This window comes from Neophocaena asiaeorientalis, unplaced genomic scaffold (genome assembly GCF_003031525.2).
Source record: "Neophocaena asiaeorientalis asiaeorientalis breed wild unplaced genomic scaffold, Neophocaena_asiaeorientalis_V1.1 scaffold218, whole genome shotgun sequence".
NCBI classification, from domain to species: domain Eukaryota; kingdom Metazoa; phylum Chordata; class Mammalia; order Artiodactyla; family Phocoenidae; genus Neophocaena; species Neophocaena asiaeorientalis.
The window spans coordinates 11,435,528-11,449,823 of record NW_020172818.1 but is presented as its reverse complement, the minus strand read 5'-3'; the positions used below and the strand labels follow the sequence as shown (position 1 = coordinate 11,449,823).

Below are 14,296 nucleotides of genomic sequence, written 5' to 3'. Positions count from 1 at the left end.
GATGGTGCACGAGAGAGAAACTGGGGCCAACCTGGTGCCCAGGTGGAGGGGCAGAGCTAGGAGATGGACACCTCATCCTTAGTAGCTGGGGGGAAGCGAGGTGGGGAGAGCTTGGAGGAGCTCTCAGAAACCAGGAAGCACAGTTATTACTGATGCTGCAGATGGGGACGGAGGTGTTGGAGGTTTGAGCTGTGAGGAGAAGATAGGAAACAGGCACCTGGGAGAGTGGGAACGCAGACACAGTGAGAACATACTGCATAATTGCCAGGCACCATTAGGGGGCCATGTGTGGTTAGTAATCATATAAAGCCAATATTTTGATCTCTGTCTGATTCCCGCTTGATCCTAAACTCAGCTGCTGGTGAGCTAGTAACTGTTCTCCGTACAGCGCCGGTCTCTGGACTCTTAACTCCAAATGGCCCTTCTCTCATTGCTTCCCACTCCTGGCATTCTTCCAGGAGCCAGACTTTTCCTATAGCCCTCAGAAGTTTAGGATGGAAAGAGTCAGATCAATTAAACAAAATCCAGGCAACCAAATATTTTTTGAGTCCGTCATGTGAAAGCAGTCTGTTATTAGTTTGTGGACTGCACCAGTGTTCTGTTCTCTTGATCAGGCCGCCGTGAGCGTCAGTAACCTCAGCCCTGTGTCAGCTTTGTGGCCACTGTGCTGTATGTCACAGTGACTTTTCCCTTTCTCCTTCATAAATTATAGAACTTCAGGACTTTACTTTGTCTAGATTTTATCACAAAGTGTTTAGAAGACCATTTGCCCTGGTTTCGCTTTTGAAAACAAAGTATCAATCGTAGAACATCTAGTCTCAAGAGCATTACTTCTGTCCTTTTGAGTTGCATTACAGGGACAAGTGTTGTTAGCAGCTTCTTTCTTTCATATTTCCAGTTCTTTCTCCTCTTCCTTCTGTGCTCTTTGTTTCTACTACTGTCTCTTGCTCACCCAGGCCCCAGATCTCAGGGTCTGCTGATGCTTTGCCTCCAACATCTACGCTGTTCCTGACGATTTTTACATCTCAGATCCATCACCCCTTTTCAGTCTTGCCACCCACGCTCTACCATGGCTCCTGTCTTCAGTTCGACAGAAATTTACTAGCCTCTACCTGTGCTAGGGATATAAAGATGAATAAGGCAGGATTCTCTGCCTGATTTCCATAATCCATCACCTGATCTTCCCCCTCTCTTCCAGCTAAATGTGGAATTGCCACATTTATCTTCATCGAGCTCTGCCTTTCCACTGGCTACAGAATAAAACTCCTCAAGTCATACTGGAGGCCCACCAAGAACTCATCGCTTCTACCTAGCCTGTGCTCCAGCCAAACTGAACCACTGACTGTTCTCCAGACAGGCTCCCTCTCTCCCGATTCCGTTCTGTTGCTCAGAGTGTCTGCTCTTGTCTCCCACGGCTACATCCTGCCTTTCAAGATTTAGTTCATAGATCACCTTCCTTCTGATTAACTAATAGGGAATAAGCATCCCCTCTTCTGAACCCTTCTACCTTTTATGACTCAAGAAGTGCTTTGAGCGGTGGTTAAGAGTATGGAGCCAGGATGCCTTGGTTCAAATCCCAACTCTGCTAATTCCTAGCTGTGTGACCTTGGCAAGTTACTTAACCTCTCTGTGCCTCAGTTGCTTCATGCGTAAAATGGGAATTATAATAGTACCCACTTCATAGAATTTTGATAATTAAGTGGGTAAAATACATGTGAAGTGCTTAGAACAGTGAATTAGTGTTAATGCATGGACAGTGTTATATGGCTGTTAACCTTTGTTTATGATGTATAGTTGTGTGCATAAGCCTGTGGACATTACCTGTTGTGATAGAGTTTATTGAGAGCAGGGTCTATGTTTTGTTCGTGTCTGTAGCCCAGACATTAACAGTTTCATTTCATAATGTATATTGGGCATATACCATGGGCAAGGTACTACACTTGCTCATATTTAATATTTATAGCAAAAATGAGATCGTGGCCTTTAACTTTTGTCCAAACCTTTTCAGTAACCTTTGGAACAGAGTCTAAAATAACTTAGGTTATTCTCTCTCCTTCTCTGTCTTCAGGAAGTATCTAATTGCATATTAAATTAATAGGCAGAATGTCCATGGTATTTTGTAATTTTGAACTTGCCCTTTCTTAACATTGTAACCAACCAGATAACTTTTAAAAGCCTATTCCTTTAAATTTCTGAACCAGCGAATAAACTTACTCCTCTGGTTTTTTCCTTGTTTCTCCCTGAAATAAATTGACTAATCGAAACCTATACGTAACATAATCTCCTTAAAGCTGAATCTAATATTTAGATAAACTGAAGTCTGTAATAAAATTATTCCTCTGCACATCATAAAGGAAAAAATCAAAGTTTGAAAAAGTTAGGTGTGCATGTCCCGTGAGAATATATCTTTTGGAATTATTTGCCAGATGGTTAACCTTTTCCAAATAGTAGTAATTTTGTTATGGTGATTCTTAATTTGGGGCTATGTCACTGGCAAGCGTTCGTTACTTTTGATGAGTGTTTCAAATGCCGATTATATAGCTAGTGCTGTTCTTACAACATCACAGCAGAATCAGAGTTTGAACCCTTTCTCAAGTTGCTCCATCTTCTCATCCGTCACGTCCTGAACTTTCCATGCCGTCTTTGGCCCCGCATCTTACCATCTTTCCTTCCACACCTGTGCTTTCTTCTGTGCTCTGTGTCCTAGGCGTCTCCTCGTTTACCTCCACACCCAGTCAGCCCAGTCTTGTAGACCCAGTCTGTGAGATCTCTCTCAGATCTGTTATGCTTCCTCTCCCCCACTGACATGGCGTTGCCCAGGCTCTGTTCATCTCTTCCTGGATGCTCAGTGCCCTCTTAACTGGGGTCTGATTTCATCCACCTCCAGGCCAGCGACCACAGAAGACCCCATGCAAAATGCAGATTCCTCTGTTTAAAATCCTCCAATGACTACGCCAGCCGGCAGTCCCCACCTTCTGTACCGCAGGGACTCCTTGCCAGTTGATAGTGGCATATTTGTATTTTGTATGATTGCTGTATTTGGGGGAACCTATTGATACTGAAGAAACAGCTAATGCAGATTTGGTAACTTTAAATAAATGTGTACTTATCATAATCTCGTCTGCATTCCTTTGGAAAATTGTGTAGACATATGCTAGGCACATTCAGCGTGGAGACACTGACCGGGTGCATGTGATGTGCTGCCCCTTGAAATAAATTAGGAAGTCCCAGAGGTCCATAGCTAGGATGCTTGGTTTACAGGGACCACCTGGTATACTTCTGTTTTCCCTTTCATTCTCAGATGTGTCCTGTTGTAGATCATACGTTATGTGGTCATTCCAACCGTGACCCACAGGCTGGGGATTTGGAGCAGGTCTTCTCCCGCTGTCTCCTGTGTGGAGACTCTTCCTCTCCACCTGCCCAGCACCTCCCCTGCATGAACTTACCACTCCCCGCATGGGTCCCACAGTCCACTTCCAGACCAGTGCCATCCACCGCAGTTCCTGTGCCCCCCGTGTCTGTGCCAGTCTCCCCTGTGGTGTGGTACCCTCTGTGGGAATCAGAAATGAGCCTTACTTAATTAACTTTGAACCTCCAGCCCCGCCACAGTGCCTGACATATGGGGGGCTAGTATACAAGTGAGTGAATGAATGAATTGCAAGGATTAAAAAGTAAATAAAATACATGTTAGGCACCGAGAATAGTGTCTGGCGCATCCTAAGTGCTCAGCTAATGTTAGCACACTTACTGTGTGTGGGACAGCATTTTTAGGTATTGGGGAAACAGAAGTAAACAAGACAAAGTCCCTGCTTTCATGAAGCTTGCATTCTCCTGGGAGGAGATGGACGTTACTATTTCAGAGTGCTGTAGAGGAAGACAAGCCAGGTAAGGAACGTATAGTCGGAGAGGAGTAGTGTGATTTGGGAGGCTGCAGCCCTCACATCACAAAGCAGAGTGTGGGAGGGCGGCTTTGGAGCTGAGAGACAGTGACTTAATAACCAGCACAGACTATTTACAACAGCTGAGACATGGAAGCAACCTAAATGCCCATCAACAGATGAATGGATAAAGAAGATATGGTGTGTGTGTGTGTGTGTGTGTGTGTGTGTATATATACACAATGGAATGTTACTCAACCATAAATTAGAATGAAATAATGCCATTTGCAACCACATGGATGGACCTAGAGGTTATCATACTAAGAGTAGTAGGTCAGACAGAGAAAGGCAAATACCATATGATGGCACTTACGTGTGGAATCTAAAAAATTGTTACAAATAAACTTATTTACTGAACAGAAACAGACTTAGAAAACAAAGGGGTTACCAAAGGGGAAAGGGGTAGGGAGGGATAAATTAGGAGTTTGGGGATTAGTAGATATATACTGCTATATATAAAATAAACAACAGGGCTTCCCTGGTGGCTCAGTGGTTGAGGGTCTGCCTGCAGATGCAGGGGACATGGGTTCGTGCCCCAGTCCGGGAAGATCCCACATGCCGCAGAGCGTCTGGGCCCGTGAGCCATGGCCGCTGAGCCTGCGCGTCCGGAGCCTGTGCTCCGCAATGGGAGAGGCCACAGCGGTGAGAGGCCCGCGTACCGCAAAAAAAAAATTAATAAACAACAAGGACCTACTGTACAACACAGGGAGCTATATTCAACATCTTGCAGTAATCAATAATGGAAAAGAATCTGTATAACTGAAGAATCTGTATAACCGAATCACTTTGATGTACACTTCAAACTAACACAACATTATAAATCAACTATACTTCAATTTAAAACAAAAGAATTAGGGAGACTAAAAGAAATAAAAACTAAAAATAACCAACACAGGCAGTGACCACCACTGAGGGCAAGTGCTGGGTGCGGCACAGGGGGTGGTCGGTGGGGCTGGTTCTGGGCAGGCCGTGTGAGCAGAGATGCGAGGGCAGAGAGAGGGCAGGCATCTGCTGGGAGAGAGCCCAGGCTGCCGAAGGTTGTGTGTCTGATTGGGGGATAGCAAGGAGGCCAGTGTGACTGGAGCAAAGTGAATGGGAACGAGAGGCAGGAAGTATGGTCACAGGTGGAGGTTGGGAATATCAGGACTTTGTATTTTATTCTCAGTGAGGATGGGAACGGGGGCTAGTGCGGCTGGTGGGTGGAAGTGGAATGATTACCTAAGGTCCCTTTTAACTTGACATTTTGTGATTCTGAATTTCAGCTGTAGTGTCCAGGGTGTCTCATCACTGTTCATAATAATGCTGCAGCACCCACCCGTGTCTTACAGAAATGAGCACAGAGATATAACTACAACAGCTTCAGGGTGTGGCATTACTAAAAGTGGGCACCCTTACTTGTTCAGTAACTTTAGAGTTTTAACTGATTATCAGGGGAAGTGAAATGGTTCTAAAAGCTCTTTCATTGTGAATTTTGAAGACCACTTGTCAACGTGGGAGAAATGCCAGCCTGAAACAGCTCTTCACAAATGGTGTCCCCGCAGCGCTCTCCGTGCAGCCCCCAGGGGTTCCTCTGGGGGACTCCAACTCTGTCAGTGTGCTTTGTGACAGCCATCAGTAGCTGCCCCGCTGTTCTCAAAGTCAAAGCCCACACTCTTAACAAGGCCTGTGTGCTCCGGCCCCTGATTCCACTCCAGGCCCGCCACACTCTCTCGCTGGTGTGGCCTGCTCCAGTTTGGTCTTCAGGAAGCTTTTCCTACCTGACGGCCTTCGTAAGTGTTGGTTCTACTGTCTAGAGAGTTCTCCCACCTCTTAGCCTGGCCAGTTCCTCCTCATCCTTCAAGTCTCAACTTAAACGTCACTGCAGCAGGGAACTTTGTTCTTCCTTTCACACCCCGTGACTCCATGTGTGGTCATTTGCTGCTGCCCTTTAATTTTGTCCCTCTCTCTCTCTCTGTTAGCCATGTCATGTCCGAATATGGGAGAATGACGGACACAGAACGAGACCAGATAGACCAGGATGCTCAGACATTCATGAGGACCTGCTCAGAAGCGATCCAGCAACTGAGAACACAAGGTGCCGTGCCCCGAAAGATGCAGCCAGCCAGCTGTGACTCAATTAAGTACTCACATCATGCATATGGCACAGCCGCGTAAAGCTCTCTTTTGTGTTCTTATTTCGATTTAGGTTTCAGAACTTTAACATTCTTTTTTCCTGATTAGTGTTTTAACCTAAGCTGTTAAAAATAATGAAAAGGCCATGAATTCAAGTTAAACAGATGGGAAGAGGGAGGTGGAAAGGACCTCTCCAGACAGAACCAAAAATTTACCAAGGGGCCAGGGTCAGAGAAGATGAATCGTGTGTGGAGGTGTGTGCGTGTGTGCCTGTGTTCTGGGTGGCACCGAGAGGGGCAGCAGCTGATGGCATGTGGACAAGGATGCAAGGTCTCTAAACCCTCTACTTAGAGGATTAAAGTAAACTGTAGTATCAGACCCTCATGGTTAAGAAGAAGGCTCTGGAGCCTTGGCTGCTTATGTACCCACCCCAGCTCCACCATGTTCTGGCCATATGGCCTTTGGCAAGTCACTTAATCACCCTGGGTCTCAGTTTCTTCATCTATAAAATGGAGATATTTCTTAGCGTATATTTCTTAGGTATATTTCTTAGGGTTTTTATGAGAATTCTCGTGGCATCCTTAGAACAATAGCTAGCATTAGGGTTACTATTATCATCTCACTTGCACTGATGTTTAATTCTTACTGAGGGACTGAGATGGCTTCCTTGATTCTTTTTTCATTTGCTTAGGCAGATACAGATTACATTAACATAGCATAGAGTTCAAGTGGCCAGATGCTGTTGTGCTTGACACAGACTTTTGTCTGGGAAGCTTCCATAGACAGCCTGGAGAGTCCGTTGAAAGCTATAGACATTCCTGCCAGAAAAAAATATACATATGCACAAAATGTTGTGTATAATTTCATGGATCAGCTAAATTCCTCATGTGAATCTCAGTTTACGCGGCCCTATGGTAGAAACAGATCATGCCCCCTGCCCTTAAGGACATTCATGGAGGTAACCTAGAAAATACATGAACGTTAATAAAATGAGGAATTAAGTGACCTTGGCCTCCTTATTGACTCTGAGCCTTAGTTTCTTCATGTGTAAAACAGGCCTAATTAGAATTGCCTTTTGCATTGTTTGGATCATTAGCAGTGATTTACGTGAAGTACTAGCGCCGTGCCTGCACATGGTAGGTACTCAGTCTCTCATAAACCGGAGCTGTCTTAGCAAAGTAACTGGCACAGACTCTAAGAAGAAGTGATGGTTCACAGAAGAAGGGCATCCTTGTGGCTCAGAGAATCAAGGTTTCCTGGAGAAGGAAGGTTGGACTCGGTGTCTAAAGGAAATGTGAATGGCTGAGGGGAGAGGACGGAGCGTTCCAGGCTGAAAAACAGGCAGGCACAGGGGGCGTGTGTGCTCTGAGTTTGATTTAAACATGTTACTTGGAGGTCAGCTTGAGCGTTGGGCACTGTTATTACGAACAGGGTCAGCACTCGAGAAGAGGGCTGTGTCAAATGCCATCCCTACGTGCTGTAATAAACCATAAATTATTTGACTAGTTTTTCTGCAGGTTGAATCTTTTACTCTCACAAAGCCTAATAAATCTTACTCTTTTAAAAATGTAATGTCACTTGACACAAGACTTGTTTTATAGCTGTATTTTTAAGAACACTTCTAATAAAGAAACTGTTGTGAGGAAGCTGAAGATGAATTGTTCTTCTGTATAATTGAATACAGAGCCCTGAATATTGTCCTTTTCTGTTACAGCCCACAAGGAGATACATTCCCAGCAAGTGAAGGAGCACAGGAGTGCTGTTTTGGATTTCATTGAAGATTACTTAAAAAGTACTTTATTTTATCTTAAAGGGCAAATGTGGCATTTCACAATAGATGGGATGCAACATTTAGCTTTGCTAGCTGAAGACTGTCCTGTCTCATTGTATTTAATGATACCTTTGCCTGAGAAGCAGTTTTAAGTGGTCTCTGCTCTTTTCCCCTGAACAGGAGTATGTAAACTTTACTCAGAACAAAGAGCCATCCGAGTTAAGCGAGTGGTGGACAAGAAAAGATTGTAAGTATTGTCTCCATTGGTGTTCTTTAATTAAGAATAGCAAATAAAGTTTATAGAGCACTATGCTTTAGAGTCAGACTGGGTTGCTATATAAACATGAAAAATAAGCTAACTTAATCAGGATATGTCATAATTAGTGAGATCAGTAGCAAGTTCAGGGTGGGGACTGGTACCATTGAGTAGCAAAGCCTAGGACCTAAGAGCTCCAGCTTGCAGGCAGGCAGCCTGTGTTTAAATCCTGGCTTTGCTGTGTGACCATGGGAAGATTGCTTAACTTCTCTGTGCCTTAGTTTCCTCACTTGTAAAATGGAAAGATTTATAATACCTACCTTGTTGGGTTGTTGTGAGAATAAAATGAGTTGATATAGGTAAAACGCTTGCCGTTGAGTGGTTAATATATGTTAACTTATACTATTATCTGCTCTTAAGCATTTACCATGTGTCAGGCACTATGTTTATTTCATTTAGTCCTCACAGCCACTCTATTAAAAAGTATTAGTACCCCATATTATAGAGGAAGTTGAGGCTCAGGGAATTTGGGTTACTTGCACAGTGTCACATGGCTGAACTCAGATTTGAACGTCAGGTTAACCAGGGCAGATTTCTCAAACAATGGGCTTTGTGTTGGATGCTGAAAGAAAATAATCTGGGTAAGGGATTAGAGAGGAAGAAAGCAGTCCAGGCTCAGGCAGGAGGGCAGGCAGAGTATTTGCCCAAAGCAAGCCCTGGAGGAGAAGTTAGGGCCTTGATGGTGTGTGATTTATCATCGAGAGGTGGTGCGTGGTCACTGGGTCTCACACCCACCAGAGCGAGAGATGCCAATTCTGCTTCCTTATCTCAGGCGGACCTTGACACTTGAGACTTAACAGGTACCTTGAGTAAAGTAAGAAGGGGCTTTTGCAGCTGCCTCCTCAGTTCCTGGTTCTCAGCAGAGGTTTGGACAAATTAAGATCAGATGGGAATTGTTCTCATTTAGGCAGTGAAGTTCATCCTCGTCTCCTGTCAGATAGCTGCCCTGTGCCAATTACTTTGAGCAGAGGACCTTGAGGGAAATAACTGTGTGACCCTTCACAATGTAGTCCAGCCCTCCCTTCTAGTTCTTTCCTCACCTTACCCCAGAAGGCATCTGCCTAAAACATACATATACTTTTATCACTCCCTTGCTCCAGTGTCTTTACAAAGCTAAACTTCACAGCATGACATTCCAGGCCCGTAACGATTGGTTTCTTAGTTGGTCTCCATGGATTTATGCTCTGACTATACCTGACTACTTTGTGTTCTAAAGAGGCCTTGTTCTTTGAAATTTTTATGCCTTAATCCTTGCTGATGTCTCTGCCCAGAATGCCCTTCACATATATATTTATATTCTCTGCCCCTGTCCCCTATACTCATGTGGCAAGCCAATTCCTATTTATACTTCCAGCCCCAGTTAAGATGTTGCTTGATCTTTAAGGACTTTCACAGTTCCCATGGGCCCTATTAGTGTCTCCTTCCGATGTAGGTTCCCTGCGCGTTGTCGTGGTCAGGTGTGACACTTCCACTCTTAGAAAGCTGCTAGTACGCCCCCTTAGCCCAGAGTGCGGCATGATGCCTGTCCCAGTCTAGGGAAGCCTCTCAGTAAGGACCGTGGAATGAATGAATGAACGAATGGCAAGTTTCCTGAAGATAATTTGGCTGTTAAGTAGGGTTGTTTTCATTGTCAAGTTGGATTGGTGGGTTCTTTGTTTTTGTATTATTTTGTTTTCATTGGTGATGGTTATGTTAAAAATCATTCTTATAAAATAGATTTGAGAAACCCAAGTTCTCATGTTTTATGGCATTGTTGCTACTCTCGTGTTTGTTTTTTTCTTGGTGAAAGAAAAGCGTATTTGTTAGTAAAGGGGCAGTCTGATAGTTTTGTATTTTAAACCTTTCACAGTGTAAGAGAAAAGTTATTCTCTGATGGTGTTTATTTTCATAGGATGGTAATATCACACTAATCTCTCACACCAAAGGGCTCTTATTCCAGACGGGGTGAAAATGTTTTGTCCGTGAAGGCAGACGTAGTCTCAGCCGAGCTTTCTGGGGTTTTCCCTCCATGCCTCCTCCATTTCTTAGAAGGATGCACCATTGTCAAATGTAGCTCTCTTCACCCATCCCTAGGCACTGTGCTACCTGAGTTGACAGTTGCACCTGCTGTTAGTTGCCTTAAGCTGAGCATGCAGATGGTGATAACTCTTGCTGGGGTCTCACCTCTGTTCTTCCTCCTGCTGTGAGACTGAGAGTCCTTTGAAGACAGGGACCATTGTGTCTTTTCTCTCTGTGGTCCCAGTGCCTTAATCAGAGCCTAGCACAAGATAGGTGCTCAGTTAAGGGTTCTTGAGTGAAGGAAGGAATGGGGCACAGGCACTCATTACAGGATCCTCAGGTCTATGTATTGAGAGCTTATAAAATGGAAAGGTTGTGGGCAGTATAGACACAGCATTGGCACAGGTGACCTTGTCATCCCCAAAGGGTTTGACGTACACCCATATCCTCCTGATCACCTGAAAGCACTAATATTTTGGTTAAGATTTAAGTTGAAATAGCCAACAGATGCCCTCCTGGGTATGTGCTCTAATTTAAAACATGAGAAACATTTCCCCTTTCCAGAAGGTAATCAGGTTGAGTATCAATCGCCTTTCTTTTTCCTGGGAAGAGGTTTGAGGTGGCGATCTGGAAATTAAAACTAACCTCTGATATCGTTTTTCACGAGTTCAGAGCATTTTCTTTGTTTAGGTGTAATAAACTATACAGAAATCCAGGAACACATCCAAACTTAAAATAGCAGGGCTTCTCTTCAAATTGCTGTTTCTTTCTTATTCAGTGGTGAGTCGTCTGATCCTGAATCTACCCATGGCTAACCTCACTTTAAAGTTTGCTGGGTTTTGGCCCATCATTTGAACACATCACTTTTCACTGGTACAGTGATATTCTTAGAGTGGGAACTCCTGGCTATTTTTTCTGCTTCAGGGGAGACTTGAGATTGATAAAACATATTGCCTGAAAGATGATGTTTCTTCTAACGTTGCACAGGTTATGAAACAACAGATAGGAAGTCTAGACAAGTTTACAGCACCTTCTGAATTTATCATTGTAGCTTGAAGTTAACTATCAGAATATTGTCACATCCTACTATTAATTCTAAAGGATAATGTGAGAATTTGCTATGATATTCTGAGGAAATCCTGGCAACCTAAATAAGTGTTACTCTATAAGCAGGTTCCATGGTCAAACGAGTTTGAGAAACTCTTAGTGTATAGAGTTCCCTTAGTCTTTACACTGACGCTGTGCCTTGATTACATCTTTCTACGAGAGAGCCCTGCTCACTGTGGAGCCCTTTACTCTTGAAACACCTGGCAAACACACTTTAGAAATAGTGCCCAATCCCATGGCCAGGTGTATGACCTTGAGTTATTTATTATTTACTCCCTTAGGTTGGTTACAAAAGATAAAAATTTTGCTGCATTCCATTTTTCCTTCTTTAAAGAAAAACTGGTATACTTACAACACATACTCTCACCATACTTATTTGGTACTTAAAGAACGTACTCATAGTATTATTTATGATTTGGTCCTCTCATTCCAACTAGATTGGAAGCTTGGTGAAGGCAGAATTTTGTCTTTTACCTCTTTATATACACAGCCTCTAACCCGGTATCTTACACATCGTAACAGCTCGATAAATTTTGCCAGTGTTGGGGATGATAATGATGATAGAGATGAAGAAAACAAGAAGTGATACGATGTGATACTAAGTCCATAGCAATGATTTTGTGGGTTTTTTTTTTTTAATTTCGGCTTTTTTTGTATTTGACGTACAAAATTTTAAAATATTTAAAGAGTACACTGTAGTGGTGTGATATATGTATGCATTATGAAAGGATTCCTGCCCATCTAGTTAATTAACACATTCATAACCTCATATATTTATCTTTTTTTACCTATTTTTTGAATTTTTGTATTTTATTTTATTTATTTTTTATATAGCAGGTTCTTTTTCTTTTTTTTTTTGCTGAGAACATTTAAGTTCTTTTCTCTTAGCAAATTTCAGTTATACGATACAGTGTTATGAGCTGTAGTCATCATGTTGTACATTAGATCCTTAGGCCTTGTTCATCTTATAATTGAAAGTTTGTACCCTTTTACCAACCTCTCCATATTGCCCCCACCTGTGATTTTGTCTTATTCACCACCTAGAACAGGGGATCAGCAAACTATGGCCTGTAAGCCAAATCTAGCCTGTTTTTGTACAGCCCTCAAGGTGAACATGGTTTTTATATTTTTAGATGTTTGTAGAACAAAAAGCAAAAGAAAAAAAGAGGAATATGGGGATAGAGACCATATACGTTCTTTCACAGAGCCTACAGTATTTCTCATCTGGCCCTTTACAAGAAAAGCATGCTGACCCCTGGCTTAGACCAAAGTCTCTGAGGTGAAGGACCGCATTTTTGTTGTTTGTTCTTTGCAGTCCATCATGGACTGATGTGTCAAGTTCCGCTGCGCAGGTCAAGTTCATAGCTCATGCTGCTGGTGAGCCACCACAGTAGTTTGATAACACCTGAAGTGGTCTATACCCTGTTCAGAGACAGGAGTCCCCTGATTAAATGGCAGTATCAAATTGCTATAAATGTTTCTAAATGCTTATTCTTCATTTTTGTACTTATTCATAGCAGACCAGTAACAAACAGTTCATAGTCTCATACTGGTCTGCGGACCATACTTCAAGTAGCACTGGCCTGAAAATCACCCAGTATGGAGTAGGTGCCCAGTAAATATCTGTAAGTGTGAAGATGGCTTAAGGTACTGTGAGATATTCCTGCTCTGTGGGAGTACAGGGTACCTGTGCCAGAGTGGATACCTTAGACTGAAAGCCATCTTTGAAATGAGAGTGCTATAATATTAGGTATCAAAAATATCTCCTTTCTACCCAGAGTCTTTGTTGGGGGCATAAAAGAAGTATAAGAGCTATGCCTGACTCTGGAATATTAATCATTTTTCTCAAATATTTGTACAGGGCTTTATTTAAGGTTTGCAAAGAACTTCTTCCACATATTTTCTTGTTTTAAAACTGGAAAATCTGTTTCTCTCCCTCTCTTCTATCTCTTCCTGTTCTTAAATTTTAAGTAAAATCCCAAAGTCTTTCAAATAAGGGACCTGGAAACAGATGTTGGCCAGGTGGAAACTGTTTGGATTGCTGTTATGAAATGCTCAGCTTTCAGTTAGAGAAATCAGTTTAAGTAAATCATGGAGCATAAACTGATCTTCCTGATGACTTTTTAAACATTGCTTTTCTCAAATTGCCTTCAACTAGTTAATCTGTAATTTCCCTGAGGATCTCAGTAGACATTCTGTGTATAATTAGATCTGTTTTTATCACTTAAAAAAAAAAAAAAGCACTCAACTTCATCTACGTCTGCTGCATTGCAGTCCTTTATTCATTTTAAATTAAAAACTGGCACATTAGCATACCCTGGACACAAAGGGCGACAGACATTAATGGAACCCTTTATTTAAAAGTCAGTTAAGCCCCTCTCCTTCCTGAACAATTCAGTCCCGCAGCCATGGAATGGGGCAGCGTAAGACGCGTGTCTGCAGCTTCGGGGAGCTGTCATTTCCCAGGGCAGGTCAGAGTCTGAGCAAGCTGAGGAGGGGTGGCTCAGCATGGGCAGTGAGAGCCCGAGCAAGGACAGGGGAGTGTCCACATGGGGGAGGAGTGGCAGTGGAGGTGGCAAGTTGGTGATATACAAGGGGGACTGATCAAATAATAAGTATATACGGATAATGGGAGCCAGGTTTCACACTCTTAGGGGAGTGAAAGGGGAATTGGATTGGAATGAAAAGTACTGGTGTGAACTCATGGTTTTCATTTTACATAGGTAGATATAGAAATGAAATATGGTTGTAAATGTGTATGCGTGTCTAGGTCTGCAAACACATACACATACTTTCTGGTTCTGTCCACTGAGAGGGCCTGGACGCGCCGACATCCCAGTAGCAATGAGAATACTTAGCACTCAGATCTTGGCTTCTTAATAGCAATTTCAGCTTCCAGGAACCAGCGCTCCTTGGAGAAATGGCTGATTCTGGGGCTGGGTCAGGGAAAGTATAAAATGAGCCTGGAACATTTTGTTGTGCCAGAAAGCAAGGAACGAACGGCTCAGAGAGTGATGGGGACATGCAAAAAGGACATAAGCCAGTTTGAAGGGG

General features: G+C 43.0%; 1 protein-coding gene across 3 annotated transcripts in view; it reads left to right on the top strand.

The window, feature by feature from the left end:
• The window catches only part of STX18 (syntaxin 18), a 122,036-nt gene that overhangs the window by 76,072 nt on the left and 31,668 nt on the right, over positions 1-14,296 (top strand). For all 3 annotated transcript variants that reach the window (XM_024741819.1, XM_024741818.1, XM_024741820.1), the window contains exons 3-5: positions 5,897-6,012; positions 7,765-7,842; positions 8,002-8,068. In XM_024741819.1, the coding sequence (XP_024597587.1) occupies positions 5,904-6,012; positions 7,765-7,842; positions 8,002-8,068 (254 nt within the window). In that variant the 5' untranslated portion in view covers positions 5,897-5,903. The remainder of the gene's footprint in view (positions 1-5,896; positions 6,013-7,764; positions 7,843-8,001; positions 8,069-14,296) is intronic.